Source organism: Zalophus californianus, chromosome 7, assembly GCF_009762305.2.
Source record: "Zalophus californianus isolate mZalCal1 chromosome 7, mZalCal1.pri.v2, whole genome shotgun sequence".
Taxonomy (NCBI): Eukaryota; Metazoa; Chordata; class Mammalia; order Carnivora; family Otariidae; genus Zalophus; species Zalophus californianus.
The window spans coordinates 83,535,604-83,554,988 of NC_045601.1; the positions used below are offsets into that span (position 1 = coordinate 83,535,604).

Sequence of the window (19,385 nt, forward strand, 5' to 3'; positions counted from 1 at the left end):
AGGATTGACAGCATAATGGAAACAGAGCTAACTGCAGAATTTCTTACCAGGCAGGTAACTGCATTAGCAGCAAAACTCGTAATGTAGTCTGTTAGTTGAAAAGAGCATGAAGGAGCCTTCTGTTTTCTTATGAGGTGCTATATTCTCATAGTTCTGGGCTAATTACACTTACCTACTGCCAAATTGCAGTTATTGGAAAATGCTCTCTATTCTGTGACTTTTAGCAATATTATGAGAGACCTCATGGATATTGATTCTTCTTATAATTTGTTTATTAACATAGATAAACATAAGTAAAACTGCTTCCAAGTCCTGCCTTCTATTTTTGATGTAACTATAACACAAGATATTGCTATGTAATAGTAGCACTGAATATTGAATATCCGTATATATTTCTGAGGATTGACTAAACGTTAAAATGGGCAGGCCAATATTTCAGTGATCTTTGAGTTTTATACTTCACAACTCTCTTCTTTTCTAGATAGAACTTTTTGTGGGATACAATGCATAGCATAAATGTTATAGACAGTTCTTATGCAAACTTTTATGTACATTTTTGCTCATATGTATCACTTACCAGAATCAAGAGGCAACTTGAGGCCAATTTTGTGTGCTCAGGGATGGTGGAAAACACTGACAAAATCAAGCAACCAAAGACAAGGAGAAAACTGTAAAACAACAACAAAAAAGAGAAATCTGATAAGAACCTTGCCTTATCATGACAGACTTCATTTCTTGTTTCTATAGTTTAAAGCACCAGACCTATTTGAATTGGCACTGATTAAATCCTAAAGGCCTTGGAAGGGACTAGCCATTTTGAATATCAAAATATAATATGGGGGCGCCTGGGTAGCTCAGTCGGTTAATCGTCTGACTCTTGATTTCAGCTCAGGTCTTGATCTCAGGGTCCTGAGATCAAGCCCTGTATTGGGCTCTGCCCTGGGCCCAGAGCCCGCTTAAAATTCTCTCTCTCCCTCTCCCTCTGCCCACCCCCCCCACTCCTTCCTCACTCTCTCTCTCTCTCTCTATGTGTAAATAAAATGTATTGTGCACATGGAGTTCCTTTACAACTTCATTGATGAAGAAAATGTTGCGTCTGTGTTGCTTGCCATATTTAGATGTCTGCATCTGAGAATGTGTGAACCTCCCATAAAACCTTTCACAAGAGGGGAGAAAGGCCCCGAAAGTGTGTTCTTGCTTTCCTACCCTGGGAGCACATGCCACAGCTGTTCTCTTATCAAAGAAGCAGAATCCACCTCACATTCGGCAGTGCTGGTGACCCATCAAATGTTCTAAGTGGTTGTTACTAAGCCACTGGCTCATTTTCACAGTCTAATTTTGCTCATGGATACTTGTTTGTCATTCCTTTATAATATTAATAAGAACGGAAAAGGAAGGGAACGATTTCTTCTGCTCCCCATGTACTTTCCATTTCCCTGCAAATTGCAGGGAATTTGAGATGACCCCTCAGCTCTGTCTATTCATACTACAGTGCTAGGGAGCAGAAGTGAGGAGCAGCATTTTCTACCAATCTACAGACATTTTTATTCCCCAAATAATGGTACTCTCAGGATATGGGAGTGGGGAGCTGAGTTCCCAAGGAAAATGTCTAATAAAAAGAGAAGGCTGTGTTTTAAGTTGAAGTTACTTATCCTAAAATGCAAGATTAAAAAACAAACAGTGGCACCTGGGTGGCTCAGTTGGTTAAGCGACGGACTATTGGTATCGGCTCAGGTCGCGATCTCGGGATCTTAGGGTCATGCGACTGAGCCCCACATCGGGCTCCGTTCTCAGCGCAGAGTCTGTTTGTTCCTCTCCCTCTGCTCCTCCCCCAACCCCCACTCATGCACCCTCACTCTTTCAAGTAAATAAATAAAACCTTAAAAAAAACAACCAATACCTGAGCTCTAGGACATACTTTTTACTTTTACGTATTTCTGGGAAGCTCATACAGTAATCTCCCCTAAAATATCAGTTTCCACATTCATTTGTATGGCACTGGAGTTAATCTCTGCCTGCTTAGGCTTGCCCTGACACATCATCCAAGTCTTTCTACCGCACTTGACTGGGAGCTCCCAAGAACCTATAGCCAGGGATTGGTAAATTATGGCCTAGGGAACAAACTGGCCCCTAAAGCCTGTTTTTGTAAATAAAGTTTTATTGTCACATAGCTACACCCATTTGCTTACATATTGTCTATGGCTGCTTTCATGCTACAGCTGCAGAACTCAATAGTCGTGGCAGAACAATATGGCACACAAGACTAAAATATGTACTCACTGACCCTTTTAGAGGAGAAGTTTGTGGACCCTTAACCAATACCATGTATTCCTTATTTCTTTATATCTATTCCAACACAGAACCAAGTGGAAGTTCATAATTGCTTATGTTCTATATGTTGATAATAATTACTAACATGGACATGGTGCTAAGCACTTTCATATGCATTATCCATGTTATCCTCACAAATTTATGGAGTAGAAATATCATTATTCCCATTTTACAGATATGAAAATTGAGAATTAAGACCATTTTATAACTCATCCAAGGCTGTGTAGCAGAAAGAGGGTTTAGCACTGTTTTCCCTTGAGCTGCTGCCCAGTGTTGCTGAATGAACGTAGATAGATGAGAATGGCAGTAACATTGTTGATTCTGCAAGACCTTTGGGGATACTTCTCTGTCTCTTCAAACTGAGAGGGAAGTAATTATCATTTCAAATAGACTAAGTCTCCAAGGAAAAGGAGTCTACAAGTGAAAAAAAAAATCCAGAATACGTCGTTAATAACCACTCACTATACTTTTGAGTCATGCATCTAACAATTCAGGATACTTTGGATTATACTTTGAGTTTGGCCTTAATGGAATGGAAATTGTAAGCTGCCAATGGGATTCCAGCGCACCTACAAAGCCCCAAGCTACTAATGAGAAAATGAAATTCAGGGATCACCCAGATAGTTAGGAGGATGATGTGGCATCAGGTAAAGACGGCCACAGATGTTTCCCCTCTTTGTGAGTAGCTGTTATCTAGGTATGCTCTCCTTGTCCAGGCTTACCAGAAAGCAAGCAGGGCATTACTTAATCACTAAGACATCTTCTTCCTCCAAGAGCATCCCAGTGCTATCTTCATGGTCTCTTATGTTTGTGTTTAAAACAGAACTATAATAATCATGAGTCCTTTTGCTAGTTCCTTCTTCACTAATATTTGGGTGTTGCTTAAATTTTTTCCTTCATGTCACTACTTTGCCCCTTTTCTTTCTTGAGCCAATTTTACACTGTTTTCTAATAAGAGTAGTTTCTGTACTAGAATTCTGTTATGTCTATACGGGGCCATCTGAAGACAGCAAGCCAAAGACCTCCATTGTTCAGGCTGCCCAAAGGGCTATGCATAGATAAATACATTCATTAATTCACTAATTCCTCCTTTCCTCAACCACTCATCCATTTAGCCAATCAGCAAATATTGATTAAGTATATAATACTGAGCTGAGTCATTTTTTTGCCTTGACAGAGTTTAAGGTCTATTGAGGTATACAGAGTAGTAAACAGAAAATTAAATAAATATGAAATTTATTAAATTATTTTAATTTATATTAATTCAGTTTAAATAAAATAATATTAAGTAAATAAACATGGAACAAGTGTAAATAGAAAATTAAGATTCTGAGTGATGATTGCAAAGATTGGGAAAATACAGGGGGTGCCAGGAGTATATAGGAGAGAAGGGGTTAGGCAGGACTGCTCACTCCCTTTGAGGAGTCGAGGGCAAAGTAAAAATGTGGGCCCTTGTTAAAAAACTCTGAAGAGGCACCTGGGTGGCTCAACTGGTTAAGCATCTGACACACTGCTTTCGGCTCAGGTCATGATCTCAGGGTTGTGAGAGCAAGCCCTGCATTGGGCTCTGCCCTCAGCGTGGATCTGCTTGGAATTCTCTCCCTCTGCTTCCCCTCTGCCCCTCCCCTCGCTCATGCATGCTCTCTCTCCAATAAAGAAAAATCTTAAAAAAAAACTATTAAGAATTTTAAGATGGTGACAGCAAAGTATGGCACCACTTGTGGCACCCTTGTAAGTGTTGGGCTCTGTTGGAACGCACAGGTTGCGTGCCTTTGAAGCCAGACTTGGGGTTAGGAAGACTTCCTGGAGAAAGTGATGGTCAGACTGAGCCCTGAAGGCCAAGCAGGAGTTAGCGCAATGGTTTGAATGGCTGGGGAGAAGGAGTGTTCTGGACCATGAGACCATGTGGGTGAAGGTCAGAAGAAAGCACACACAGCATCACTAAAATTTATCAATTAATAAATTAGCATTAGTGAACATCCTTCAGTGATACATGAAAAATGTAAGGCAGGTCATCCCGGTAAATTCATTATATAGGAATCATTTCAGTTCAATTGAAAACATATACTGAGTACCCATTGTGAAAAAACAGTGTACCAAACACTACCGAGGTACAAGGGGTACATTAAAGCAGTCTTTATTTTTAAGGAATAAAAAAATCTAACGCAGCTGGAGTTTAAATAAAAACAAAGAAATCTAACGTGGTTGGTAAGATGAACGTATAGTAGTCCCCCTCTTCGCTGTGGTTTTGCTTTTTGTGGTTTCAGTTACCAGTGATCAGCCATAGTACAGAAGCAGATGATCCTACTTCTGACAGGTCAGTAGGATCCGAGGGCTACATCGCAATGCCTATGTCATTCACCTCACTTTACCTCATCATGTAGTCATTTTATCATCTTACATCATCACACGAAGGAGAAGGGTGAGTACAGTACAATAAGGTATTTTGAGAGAGGGAAAGACCACATTCACATAACTTTTATTACAGAATATTGTTACAACTGTTCTATTTTATTATTATCTATTGTTGTTAATCTCTTACTGTGCCTAATTTATACCTTAATCTTTATCATGGGTATGTATGCATAGGAAAAAAACAGAATATATAGGGTTTGGTACTATCCACGGTTTCGGGCAACCACAGTGGGTCTTAGAACATGTCCCCTGCAGATAAGGGGGGACTACTGTACTGGATCATAATGAAGGGTAGAGGCTGATAAATGCCAAGAAAAATGTTAGAGAGGCTGAAAGTGGGGGAGGGGGTTCTTCTATTCAGTTGGGAATGGTGGAGGCACACCAGGAAAGTCCTCATAAATTGGTGATGCTTGAGATTGTCTTTGAAGGAAGGGTAGGCTTGCAACAAGAGAACTTTCTGGAGAAATACATTCTAGAAGGAGAGTACAATAGGAGAAAGGCAATAAGGCAAAAAAATAAATGAAGTAAAATATCTGTTCCTTGTTTCATGAACAAAAAGTTATCAAGTTTGTAGCACAGGGTGAGACAGGTGCTGAATTGGGAGTCTGGGCCATGATGTGGAGAGGCTTGTACGGCAGGGTCTGTCTTAAGTTCCCTAGATAATGGGGAGCCATTGGAGATTTTTTTAAAAAAGATTTTATTTATTTATTTGACAGAGAGAGAGAGCACAAGCAGGGGGAGTGAGAGAGGGAGAAGCAGGCTCCCTGTGGAGCAGGGAGTCTGATGCGAGACTTGATCCCAGGACCCCGGGATCATGACCTGAGCCGAAGGCAGTCGCTTAACCAACTGAGCCACCCAGGCACTCCCCACTGAAGATTTCTGAACAGGGAACTATCATCAGAGTTGCACTCCGGGAAAATCAAATTGGCAGCAGTGTGTGTTAGTTGAGAAGCAGGGGCAAGAGTAATGGTGATGCAGGTTAGGTTGTAAACTAGCTGGTGGAAATGAGAAAGAAATAGAGAGGGACTGGAGGAAAGCTGTAAACACAGGAGCTCTCTGACTTGGAGAGTTATGAAATTGGGTGGTAGAATTTAGGAAGGGGTGTGGGGGCTGAAAGATCTGAGGTTTCCATACAGAGTTACTGCGATGCTCCTCAGAAGTCAGGAGGAGAAAAGTCAGGAAGGTCAGGAGAAAAAATTAATTTTGAGAAGATGATAAATCCAATTTTAGACATCCACATGGAATTCTGGGTCTAAATCTTGGGCACAAAGTCTGTTTAAAAAGATGGAAGTACTTTTTTCTTAGAGGAAGTGAATGTACAGAACATGTCATCCTGAGGAAAGTGCAGACCAAGCATATAAGGTTTAGGTAAATAAGCATAAAGGATATTTGGGGGACATTTCCTGATCTTGGAGAATGACATCATGGGGAACAATAAATACATTCTGCTATGAATTGGCTTTCAGTAGCATTGCCAGAGAAAGGTTCCCTGGCTGGAAAAAGCCCTGAACTGACAGAATGGCGCCCCTGAGGTGACAGTGTTCAGACGTCAGTCTCATGGCACTCATTGGCAGTGACATGGTACACCACCAGGGTCGAGTGTGGTTCTGCTGATGTCATTGCTTTTGAGGGTCCCACACACATGTATCCTGGCAGCTGACCACGACCCACTCCTCCTCTCTACTGATTGAATAAAAGTGGGAGCAGTGGCAAGAAACATTTGATATGGGGCGCCTGGGTGGCTCAGTCGTTAAGTGTCTGCCTTTGGCTCAGGTCATGATCCCAGGGTCCTGGGCTGGAGCCCCGCATCGGGCTCCCTGCTCAGCGGAGAGTCTGTATCTCCCTCCCCTTCCCCCTGCTCCTTCTCTCTCTCTCTCACTCACTCTCTCTCTCAAATAAATAAATCAAAAAGAGTCATTGGATGCAGAATGTCTTAATCTAGGGTCCACTGACCTCCAAGGGGTCTGTGGACAGAATTTAGGGGGGCTGTGAGCATGGATGGGAAAAAAATGACCTCTTTGTCACTAACCACGGCAACAAACCATGATGGTATTGGCAGTACTTGTGACTTTGTTACTCAAAGAAATCAAAGATATTGTCATATCCCATTTTACAGTTGTAGATGAAACCATAATTGTTTCATCTTGCATACTTATTTTGCTCATCACTATTTCATGATTATTTATGGTAGTCACTAGACCCACTTCTGGGTTTTTTAAAAAAATGTATTAATAAAGAAGCATAGGTATTACTATATCAGAAACTTGTTCAAAATTTTAATAACAGCATCACCATATAATTTTTTTCTTTTGTAATCACATGGATTTTATACATTTAAAAACATTATTCTGACGAATGGCTCACAGGCTTCACCAGACTGCTGAAGGGTCCAAATGGCACAAATGAAAAATTAGGTGCCTGTGGTGGGGGTGGGGAGATTAAGAAGGTAGGGGCTGGGAGCTGGAAAATGGCCATTTTGACATGAGTCACCAACTTAGGGAAGTTTTAAGATCAGTTCCAAAAAATACAAACATTTTTCTTTTATATTTTAATCCTGAAATATCATAAGATTCATAACCCTTCAAAATTATTTTGCAATCGCAATTGGCCTTCATTTTGCCTAAAGCAATCATTTATATTTTGTTTCTGAGGATATTATCTTTGATGAAGACCTCTGTCTAAAACTTCTCTAGGAGGCAAAGATTATTGCATGAGGAGGACATTTATGATACAAAAATATTACCAGGTCAAAGGCCTCTATGTTCATTCAAGGAAATGACCATCAATTTCTCTTGTGGGTTAATGAAGAATCAATTTGTCAGATTTAATTTGGTAAAAAAAAAAAAAAAAGCTTTACTTGGAAATACCATGGGTGCTTGTGGAACAGATGATGTCTAGCTTCCAAAGCTCGTGCTTCAAGCATGGGTTTGTTTAGCAAGAATTAAAACGATGTGAAAATAAGGCATTCAGAAAAGCTCTGCTGAGGCTTTGCCAAAAGAACCATGGCAAGTTACACAATGTCATTCACCCAAACACACAACCTCCAGCCACTCACAAGCAATTATGAATAATGCAATGAAGACAGGAGAAACGGAGCTGCTGTTTAAAGTAGACATCTCAATGAACTTAGCTCAATGAGGAGACCAATTAGCAACATGGGCTCTGCAGATTGAAACAACCACACATTTCTACCCAGAAGGTGTTCTCTGCAAGTATTTTGGTGGACTATAAGCTTTCCATAGTATAATTGTCCATTTGAGTCAACTATGAAGAAAGCATTGGAGGAGGGGAGATCTGAAATGCTTGAAATGGAATGGAATCGTGGGATTAAAATAAAGAATGCTAACAGGAAGTAGATATAGAGAGGTTCAAGAAAATAATTCTTCAGAAATATCTTCTGAAGGAAATTTGGTCCTGCCTCTGACTTTTCACAAATTTTTAAGTATTGCTTTGATAAAGTGTATGTTTCAGTACGTTTGATGGAAGGCCTCATGAGTGCATCATGAACTGGGATGACTGGAATTCACATACTGGCATTAGTGACCAAAGATGACCCACTGGCTGACATGGCTTTTGCCTGGAAGACATGCTGCCTAGTGAAATCAGAATGGCTGGAGCCCACTTTTTTCTTCTAGCCTCCTAAATTTACCCCTTCTTTCTAAACTTGGCATTTTGCAAAATGTCCTTTCTGCATAATTTTTCCATAAAAGAAGGGCATTTTGCACATGAACTCCATCCACAGCACACCCAGCTTCCATTACAATGCAATAAAAATTAAATACGACATTTTTGGTGTCTTTAAAGGTGATTTGGGATATTTGATTAAAAACACTGCATGTAAAAACTGGAAACTAAAAAAAAAACCAAAAAAACCCCCCAAAAAACCGCTTCATGATTCTGCTTTTTAAGTGCAATGAGCTCTAAATATTAATAAAGACCTTAATCAGTAAATACTATCACTGTAATCTCTGTGAAGTTGCAAAAATAAGGTCATCAGCTAGCAGTTCTCAAAAATGAACTGTGGGCATTTTGCATGTGTGGTGTTAGGAGGAAACCAGCGGGGATGGGAAATAGCTGTTTCTGCTGGCATAGTGTGCTTCTGTAGGGGACTGTGGCTAATGTAAATGAACTAAAACAAGGCAAGAGAACCCATCAGCAGTTCAAGCGCCTCCCCTCAGAGCAGCCCCTGGAACTGACAACACAGACACAGGGCATGCTCAGCCTGATTCTCACCCCAGGATCTGGGAATCTGTGTGGCTTGAAGGATTTCTGACTGAGAGCCCTCTCAAGGCAGAGATTACTTTTACATCCCTGATAGACAACTGTGCGGCTCTTCTTTGAACTCCTTCAGAAGTCTCCCAGCCCTAAGACAGCACAGTCCTGTTACAGACCACTCTCCTACAGAAGGACTGCTTTCCCCTCTGAGTCAAATCTCTTTATTCATGCCCTTTACTTCTGGGTCCTCGCTCAGGCTCTGACCACAGGGACCTGTGCTCCCTCCTCCCTGTGTTCTTTTTGCAGATATCTGAGGTCGGTTTTTATCATCATGGATTTCCTGTCAGTCTTCAGATTACACTCAGCCCAGTTCTTTGTCTGCTCAGTATATGAAACAATGTCCACATCTGTCACTCTCCCTGTCACTGTTCTTTAAACGTACCCAGTTTGGTCCTACATCTCTCTAAGTTTGATTCAGACCCATTGTTATCCCCTGGTCTAAGCAAAAGATTTAACATTTAGTTGTCAACATAAAGTATCTGCACCGTTGCTTCTTGCCAGGGAATCTAAATTCAAACTCTTCATGCCCGGTTGTTAGCAAAAGTTTGGTTTCAAAAAGGACTGTCTTGAAGATATGCATTTGCTTATTTTCCTGTATCTTTCCTACTACAGGGTCTGGAGCAAAGGTGACCATTGACAACCTGTGTATTGAGCCTAATTACCTTCATCATTAGTGAAAGGAATTCCTTTCACTAAACTGTGTTTGACTTTTTGCTATTTTCTTGAAGAGCAAAAAGCATTCAACCAATTTACTCTATTGTAAGAGTTTCTCTCTTTTTTTTTAAAGATTTTATTTATATTTGACAGAGAGATAGAGAGCACAAGTAGGCAGAGAGGCAGGCAGAGGGAGAGGGAGAAGCAGGCTCCCCACCAAGCAGGGAGCCCAAAATGCAGGATTCGATCCCAGGACCCTGGGATCATGACCTGAGCCGAAGGCAGCTGCTTAACTGATTGAGCCACCCAGGTGCCCTGTAAGAGTTTCTCTTCACATTGTATTTCTTCAATGAGGTATCATGTGAAATTTTTTTTTCCAGGGGATTTTTCTTACAACAAGGTGAGAAAATTTGGCTACTTTTAATGAGTTTCTGTTGCTGGATTTATTATGTTAGAAGCCTTCAAAGGATTTGTGGATGAAACTGAAGAACTTTTACTAATAAATTTGAATATATCTTGAAAAATGCAATAGAAGCCACATGACCAGAGAGAGGAAAATATTCTGAGTGTCAAAAAAAAAAAAAAAGTAAAGTAGGGGCCTTGGATTTTGTATATTGATAGTCTCAATTACAACTTCTAGAAATACTTCAGATAGAATATTAAGCAAATGACTTCTAATAAATTCAAATGAACAACTATGATTACTAAAAAGAAACACAAGTTCACCAAGAGCAAGAAACATGAAACTATGCTTATTTCCTATTTTGATAGGTTTGTCAGCTTGCTTTATCGGGGGAATAGAGTAGATGAAATGTCTCCATTTCAGCAAAGCACAGGGAAGTGTTTTATAACATCCTTGAGGAAAAGATGGAGAAATTCAGATAGGTTGATAAGACTCTTGGAAGTATTTACCTGGTGTGAGAAGTCTCCAGAGATGAGCCAGTTTTTTTTGTAAGAAAACTCTGAAGACAAGTATAGGACACTTGGAGATTTCCTGGAGTAGGGAGTTGGTAGTCCATGCTGGAGTAAATGAATCAAGATTAACATAATAAAATGGGAAAATAACAAATGTAAAAAACGTTTCAGTAATCCAAGTGAGAGATGAACTCTCTTAAATTTGGTTTATATTAAGTTAAATTCGAGCCAACGTTGTCATTTGCTTCATTAAACATACTGTAACTTTAGGCTGCATTAATAATACTCCCATTTCAAGGAAAAAGTAGTGATAGACAAAATCACATCTTTATCACTTTTGAAGTTAGTCAAGTATATCCCAAATACCCTGTATCATTTAGAAAGGACTTGAGACCGCTAACAAAATACATAGGGTATAAATGGATTAAAAATAAGCCAAGGTCTGTTTTCCCACTAAACTGAAAACCCCTCTTAGGCACAGACCCATCCCTGAGTTCACAGTGCCTGTAAATATTTGTGACTGAAATAATACAGTGAAGGTAAGGTAATGATGGGATGATACGAAGAGGTCAGGAATGAAGTTTATCCATAGGTAGGTATACCAGAATGATCTGTGTCATTTTTAGCATGGGTCACAAATCTACCTCTGAGCTTCCTAGCAGCCAAGACAAGGGAGACAAATATGTTCAAAGATCACTGTCTCCATAAAGTAAAATCCCATCCTTTTTTTCCAGAAGCAACAGACGATGCATTGACTTGATGGATTACGGGATTTCCCTTGCCTTCATCTCTGGAGACTTCTCACACCAGGTACAAAAGCTCCCAAGAGTCATATCATCCTGCCTGAATTTCTCCTTCTTTTCCTCAAGGATGTTAAAAAAACACTTCCCAGTGCTTTGCTGAAATGGAGACATTTCATCTACTCTATTCCCCTGATAAAGCAAGCAAGCAAACCTATCAAAATAGGAAATAAGCATAGTTTTATGTTTCTTGCTCTTGGTGAACTTGTGTTTCTCTTTAGTAATCACAGTTGTTCATTTGAATTTATTAGAAGTCATTTGCTTAATATTCTATCTGAAGTATTTCTAGAAGTTATAATTGAGACTATCAATATACAAATCCAAGGCCCCTACTTTACTCTTTTTTTTTTTTTTTTTTTTTTTTTTTTACACTCAGAATATTTTCCTCTCTCTGGTCATTTGGCTTCTATTGCATTTTTCAAGATATATTCAAGTTTATTAGTAAAAGTTCTTCAGTTTCATCCACAAATCCTTTGATGGCTTCTAACATAATAAATCCGGACCCAGCAACAGAAACTCTTTAAAAGTGGCCAATAATTTGCCCATCATATATTTTCACTTTCTCTGAATCACATTTAAAAAATCCCTTTTAGTTTAAAAATCATTTTTTATGGCAGTGAAGGAGTAAGTTAGGATTTGAATCACTGCTTTCTCTGTCTTATTTTAACAGTATTGGTCCTCAACAGTAGGACTGTATCTTTTCCTATTTCTTTTTTGTTTGTTGTTTTCAAGAAAAAAGAAGACGTGTGTGTGTGTGTGTGCGCGTGTGTGTGTGCGTGTGTGTGTGTGTGTGTGTGGCATGTTCTGGTTTATCTGGCTTTTAGCCTATCTGAAATTATTCTTACAGACTGTGATTCTTTAAAAAAATGTGTTCTGGGGCGCCTGGGTGGCTCAGTCGTTAAGCATCTGTCTTTGGCTCAGGTCGTGATCCCAGGGTCCTAGGATCGAGCCCCGCATCGGGCTCCCTCTCCCACTCCCCCTGCTTGTGTTCCCTCTCTCGCTGTCTCTCTCTCTCTCTCTGTCAAAAAATAAATTAAAAAAATTAAAAAAAATGTGTTCTTAGTTACATGCCTTCCATTTTCTCTATCTTTAAAAATACAGAGTGAGTACCTGAGTTCTTTGAAGAATTTCTGGGTAGACAAGATTGGTTTCTTTCGATGCTCCTTCTTTTAGCTCCTCTAATAGGTCTGTGTCCAGGGTTTCAAATCTTTTGTTTTTACTTTTTTTACTCAAATCTCTTGTTTTATTAAGTAGTGTTTTCCTAACTTCTAACCATGTTTCCTTATCTAGAGTCTGTCTGCTTTAGTCTGTTTCTTAAAAGGGTCACAACCTTCTTCAGAAGTGGCTTTGAGATGGGGAAGGTTCAGAGTCTCCTCAATTGCTGCCCCATCTCTGGGTACCCATCACAGGTTTGAGTTCTGTGAAGACACTCACTCGATCTGGAATGAATTGAATGGATTGTGGCCTATCAAAATTAAATAAAAAATCTTGATTTTCAATAGTAGTAAAAAAGCACATTTTTCATTCTAATAGACCATGTAGGGAGCTGATGGATGAACGGAATGACTGGGAATGGTGGTGCTGAATAGAAAGAACAAGGCAAACAGGGCATTATTTCTTAAAGGGCCTGAGGTGGGCAATTCAGAAACCCATTAGTTAGGTTCTTGCCGCTGCAAGCTCTGTTTCTGTGTCCGTTCCAGGAAACATAGCTCAGACTAGACATCACTGGATATTGTTCAGAGACAGCGTATTTAAAATAGAAAACAAAAACAGTCTTTCCTACTGTCACATAATCAGTGCATGCAATAGGGGAGCAGTCTACTTAACAGTTTGTATTTTTTTAAAAATTTAATTTATTTATCTAGAGCGAGCATGAGCACATCAGTGCGGGGAGGGGAAGCCGGTGTTGGGGAGAGAATCTCAAGCTGACTGAGCTGAGTGTGGAGCCAACCTGGGGCTTGATCCCCTGACCCTGAGATCATGACCTGAGCCGAAACTAAGAGTCCCACACTTAAGCTTAACCAGCTGAACCACCCAGGTGCCCTTTAACATTTTGTATTCTTGTTATGCTGTTATATTTTCCTCTGAGCACAGTACCATCTGGAATTCTTGTTTATTTTGTCTCCTCTTATAGAATGTAAGCTCTCTGAGGGCAGGAACCTTGTCTCTCTTATTTGCCCCTTAATTACCAGTAACCTGAAATCAGGCCTGGTACAGGTACGGGTTTCCTGTTATAGGGGAGTAGAGTGCTACTATGAAAACTTTCATAAGCCCAAATGGCATAAAGCGGAGTATTCCCTGCTTTCTGAAAGGGTGCGGTGCACCACTTTGCTTTCAGGAAAGATCTACATTAGTATGGTAACAGCTTTTCTTGTAAAAGTGAAAATCCTCTTCAGATTTCTTTCAGTTAGCAAAAAAAGGCACTGATCTAGGTCTTTCGTAAAAGGGAAGTGGTGTCATGCTACCTTTTGGAATGCGGGGATACGTGTATCAATCAATTCATTTATTCATGCAGCATGTATTCCTCGGGGCTTGCCATGCGGAAGACAGTGTTCTAGGCAGGGAAGGCACTGTCGTGAATGAAACAGACAGAATTCCCTGCTCTTAGAGGACTTACATTTTTGTGGGAGAGCTGGGTCATGAACAATGTCAATAGATAAAATACATACAGTGTCAGAGAGTGATGATAACTACCAAGGAGGAAAAAAACTTCACACGCAGCAGATATTGGGGGATTTGAAAAGTCTGGACAGAGTGCCAGGGCAGGTCTTACCAAAAAGGTGACATTTATTGAATTCCAACAGTAAATCCCCTGCCCTGCCAAGCCGAAGCCACAGTGCATTTGGAATTCAGCCTGCTGAGGCCTTCCAGTGCCTAGTCCCTAGTCCCTAAAGGACTGCTTTTATCATGCCGATATCTTGTTTTAAACCCTACGGTTCCTCTCTCTTGCTGTCATATCCAAACTCCTTTGTCTGGATTTGAAGGTCCCCACCAGAACACGAATTCCCGCATTCTTCCAGAGAGGCTGTGTGGGCAGGCCCGCCCTCTTCCTATTTTCCGCACAATCTCAGGCTGTAATGTGAGACTGGGATGGGGTAGGGAACGTCATCCTCTGTGTGCACCTTGCGTGCTCGCAGCCAGTTGAACCCCAAGCTCATGCCTCTTCCCCTTCAGCCTCCTTTCTACCTACCTCTTTGCTTTTCCCCCAGAGCTGTTTTAAGGATTAAATGAGATAGTGTCCAATTCAGAATTTGTGTTTTAACACACAAAAAATGTACAGAAATAACCAAATTGAGTTAAAATGCCAATTGAGCATCACACTGACATGTAACTGCTGTATAATTTGTACAAGTTTTTATTAACCTGATAACAACTAAGCGACAAAGAATTAAAGTGATTTATTATCTAAAATCTCTGCTTACAAAGCCAGGCATTTGAAAATGGAACACATGAAACTGCACAGCAAGGTCTGAGGTGCTCAAGTAATGTGTGTGTCTGAGCAAACCCACGTGACCGATGAGGTACTAGTTGGGTTTGAACCTGTGTGACAATATTCTCAAGGTTGACTCGCCATGGTATTTTCTTGACATAAAGCAGCTTGGGTGAATTGGACCTCTGTGTCCTCTCCCTCATTACTTTAGTTTCTGGGAAAGCACATGAGGCTGCCCTAAATAAATGTGTTGTAGCATTGTGAAGCTGCTGGGCTACAGTTATAAATGGAATGAGCCTCGGCTGAATTGACCACTTAGAGATTAATCATAAAAATGATCACTAATGGGGTGCCTGGGTGGCTCAGTTGGTTTAGCGTCTGCCTTCAGCTCAGGTCATGATCATGGGGTCCAGGGATCAAGCCCTGTGTCATTCTTTCTGCTCAACGGGCAGTTGGCTTCTCCCTCTCCCTCGCCCCTCCCCCCCCCGCTTGTGCTCTCTCTCTCTCTCTCTCCAATAAATAAAATCTCTAAAAAAAGAAAAATTAAAAAAAAAAGATCACTAATGACTGCTGACCAAAGCCACCATGCTAAGGAACAGGGAATCGTTGTGTGCTGACTGAGAAAGGGGTTGCATCAGAATGTGCTAATTATAGCCATGAATGAAATAAAAGTTACCCGTAAAGGGTGAGGGAGAAAAAACATTTGTAAAATCTATGTGACTGTTCCTCTTAAAGTCATATTTTCAAGAGATAATTTCGGTGCTGACACCATGGAAAATAATCCAGTCTAATAGTTTTGATAATATGAGCCCATGTGGATTAAATTTTCCATGCTTTGTTTCAAAAGGTCTGTTTATGCAAGAAGCTATGGCAAAGGTTGAAAACATATGTTAAAAGATGTCTGACAATGGTTGTCTGATCTGAATCATTTTTTTTCCACAAAAAAGTTTGTAAATTTATTAGGCAAATAATGACTTAATCACTCTAATTTTACATAAATAGATGATAAAAATCATTACATTATCTAAAAATGAAAAACAGCAATTCTGAAGTACATGTATTTAAATATTATTATTGAGAACAAAAGTAAGAGGGGATGAAACTGGGCTGGAAGTTATTTTTCCCCGCCAACAAAAGCTATTTTACAGTACTATATTTGATAATAAAAATTATGAATTTTGTTCCTTTCAACTGATTAGACCCATGTGATCCACTGCTTTCAAAGCAAATTTTCCTTGAAAGGTTTTCTGAGAGCATTCACACTTCATGGGAAATCTCAGTGTAACTCTTTGTTACACATACACATAAGGGGACCCATCACTTCTTAGGCAATGAGAGTTTTAAAACTCCGACAAAATAAAAGCTTGCAACCAAATGGAGCCAGGTTAAGCTATGGGGCTCCGGAGTGGGGAATTGCTACTGATTTTCTCTACTCCATTTGGCCTACAGAAAGAAAGAGGTCAAGTGACTAAAACAACAGAAAACAAAATCTTCCTGAGTAGTTAAAGGACTCTTGGCACTAGGACTTTATGATGTCGTACAATATCAGGAAAAAGTAAACCCAGCAGACAGATGTCTCCAGAGAGTAATAACCATAAACTCTGAACCTATATGTAAGTACCAGCCCAAGAGATACGGAGGATACATGTTTCTCTCGGGATGGGCCTACAATGGTACTTGTTGCTCTTGGTGACTAGAACTGAAAGGAAGCTGAAAGCCAGGACCACACTCTGTGGAGTCACTGAAGTATTTTATGGACCAGCAAAGTTGGCAAGTGGCAAACAGACACTAGACAGCACGTACTTCCTGCGTCCAAAAATATATTTGAAGTCAGCTTTAAAGACTGTAAAGACTCCTGCAGGGCCTGGTTAAGTAAGTAGAAGGGTCTGTGTTCTCTCGCCACTGCTGTCTAGTCATCACCATTTTGTTTGTTTGTTTGCTTGTTTTGTGACCAAAACATTAAAGTTGATGATTCCATGTGGATATAAACATAACAGGAGAAAAAAGGGAGACAAAATGTGGCTCTATCTAATGTAATATTATAACCTACACTGAAAATTCTAGAAATGTTAACTTGAATTTTGTTGTTATTGTTTCAGGTGCATAGTTGAAACTAAAAGTAAGTGGTGATGGAAGATGGAAAAGTCAAAAGTGGTTAATGGTATGGATGTTTTGCCCTAAATCCTCAGGTTTCATGGGCACCCATCCTTCTATCTTAAAATGGAAACATACCTCAGTTTTCTCATCAGAAAGATGACAGGAATGCACTAAATGAACCCTCACATTCCCATCAGCTAAAAATTCTAGTTTGGGATACTCTGAGGTTCTGCTTCTGTTCAGAGGATAGTGGCAGGAAGGCCATACGACTGAAGAGGCAGGAATGACTTCTGATTCCCGGGCCCTTCAAAATGCGTGAGGCTGTCAGGGACCCAGAAATATCACCTGCATGGTTCAGAAAAAAAAAAGGCATTATGTTCTGCTTCTTGCCATAAGAGGGTTTAGGCTATGTCTTTTCCCACTAGCTATTACATCTGCAGGAGAGGAAGGAAAAGGAGAAAGATTTACAACAGGGTTTGGCAAACTTTTTCTGTAAAGGACCAGATAGTAAATATTTTAGACTTTGTGAGCCATATGGTCTCTCTTGCAGCTACTCAGCTCTGCAGTTGCAGTGCAAAAGCAACCACAGACAATACATAAAGGAATGAGCATGACTGTGTTCTAATAAAACTTTATTTAGAAAAACATGCAGTGGGCCAGATTCTCCCTTGATTTAGAGTTGAGGGGCAACAATATGACTTCCATTCTCAGCTGGCAAGACAACTGTAATTCTGCTCTGTAGGTCATCCTCCCAAAAGTTTTCAGTGTGTCTTTTCCTACTCAAGTCCCCGTGATACAGGGCCCATCATGAGTGTACGTTTACTCCAGAATTTGTTTCAGATTTAAAGGTTACCATTCAAAATAAATTTAAAAGATAGGAAAAATTTTATGTATAGGACTGAATGCTTTTTGTCTCTTCAAATACAGAAATAACCAAAGGACAAATAGATGCAGACAAAGCAATGCCACATACTTTGAAATTCTGGGGGGCAGAACTAAATTCAATACTAATGGCAATTGACAGAACCATGAGAAAAGCAGTTTCCTTTCTTCATTATTCCTGTTTTGTCATTTGTATTACCTAAAATGGGTATCTGCTTATCAGAAGAGTATTTGATCTTTCTCTTCTGTGTTTAATGTTGCTTGGTGGAAAACCATCACTGAGAGAAAAGCAATAGGAGAGTAACCAGGTACTATTATTTGTAATGGATGTCAGGCAACCTTTCCATCACTATAAAATTTTAAGAGCTTGAAAAGTTTTCCAGAGGATCTCTCTTTGCTATGAAGCTTTGGGAAACAGAAAGTAATTTAATGTTCTCAAATTTCAGAATGATTTTCCATAATAATCAGTCTTTTAAAGGATTTTTACCAAACCCTTACCTTCCAGTAAAAAAAAAAAAAAAAAAAGAGAAGTGCTGTAATGTGCATACATACATACATTAAAAATGCATCTGAGAATAACTTTCCAACATTAAATGTTTGAAAAAATCTATGGCATCTCTAAAAAGTACCATGGACCTCAAGGTTTTAACATTTTCTTTCCACTGAGTAAAATAAATTTTTTTAAGAGATGGATTTTTCTTTTTACTCACTAAAAAATTTATAATCCTATCAATATGATATGACTATGATAACCAATAATCTATGACAATAAACTATGAACTGAGGGCCAGGTGTTGTTGAAAGTGTGACACCTTTTTCTCCTCATTTGGGGCATCCGTGAATGAATGAAAGGATATTGTTTCCTTCTGTTTGCCAAGATGGTTCCTCGTTAGTTTGATTTACTGAGGCAGGGAGGTTTGGTTGAACTAGTCTTCGATGAGGCATTAGAAGGCCTTGATTTTAGTTTGGAACCTGTGATGGTTCATTTTATGTGTCAACTTGACTGGCCATGAGGTGCCTAGGTTAAACATTATATTGTAAGTGTGTCTGTGAGGTTGTCTCCAGATGAGATTAGTATTTGAAGAGGTAGACTCCTAAAGTAGATTGCCCTCCCCCATGGGGGGGGCATTATCCAATCTATTGAGGGCCTGAATAGAATAAAAAGCAGAGGAAGGAAGAATTCACCCCTTTATTCCTGCCTCTCTGCTTGAGCTGGGACATCTCATCTCATCTTCTCCTGCCCCTGGACTGGGGTCTACACCATCAACTTCCCTGGTTCTCAGGCCTTGGGACTGAATTACGCCACTGGCCTCCAGCTAGCAGATGGCAGATCATGGGACTTTTCATCCTCCATAATTGCATGAGCCAATTCCTCACAATAAATATCCTGTGTTTATCTTTCCTGTTGATTCTGGTTCTCTGGAGGACCTGATTAATACAGAACTCTTGGCTAAATCTCTTATCTCTTCTGAGTTGTGGCTTTCTCCTTTGTGAAATGAGAAGTCTAATACCTGTGTAGGTAGGATTTGATTATATATGTCAGGAAATAAAAGCATTTTACAGACACATGGTACTCCTGTGAGAAG

At 39.9% G+C, this 19,385-nt stretch overlaps 1 protein-coding gene across 3 annotated transcripts in view; it reads right to left on the reverse strand.

Moving 5' to 3' along the window:
* KCNQ5 (potassium voltage-gated channel subfamily Q member 5) overlaps nucleotides 1-19,385 on the reverse strand; it is a 498,060-nt gene that overhangs the window by 165,527 nt on the left and 313,148 nt on the right. For 2 of the 3 annotated variants that reach the window (XM_027603133.2, XM_027603132.2), the window contains exon 2: nucleotides 578-668. The exons of the other annotated variant lie outside the window; for it this stretch is intronic. In XM_027603133.2, the coding sequence (XP_027458934.1) occupies nucleotides 578-668 (91 nt within the window). The remainder of the gene's footprint in view (nucleotides 1-577; nucleotides 669-19,385) is intronic. 3 annotated transcript variants of the gene reach the window in all.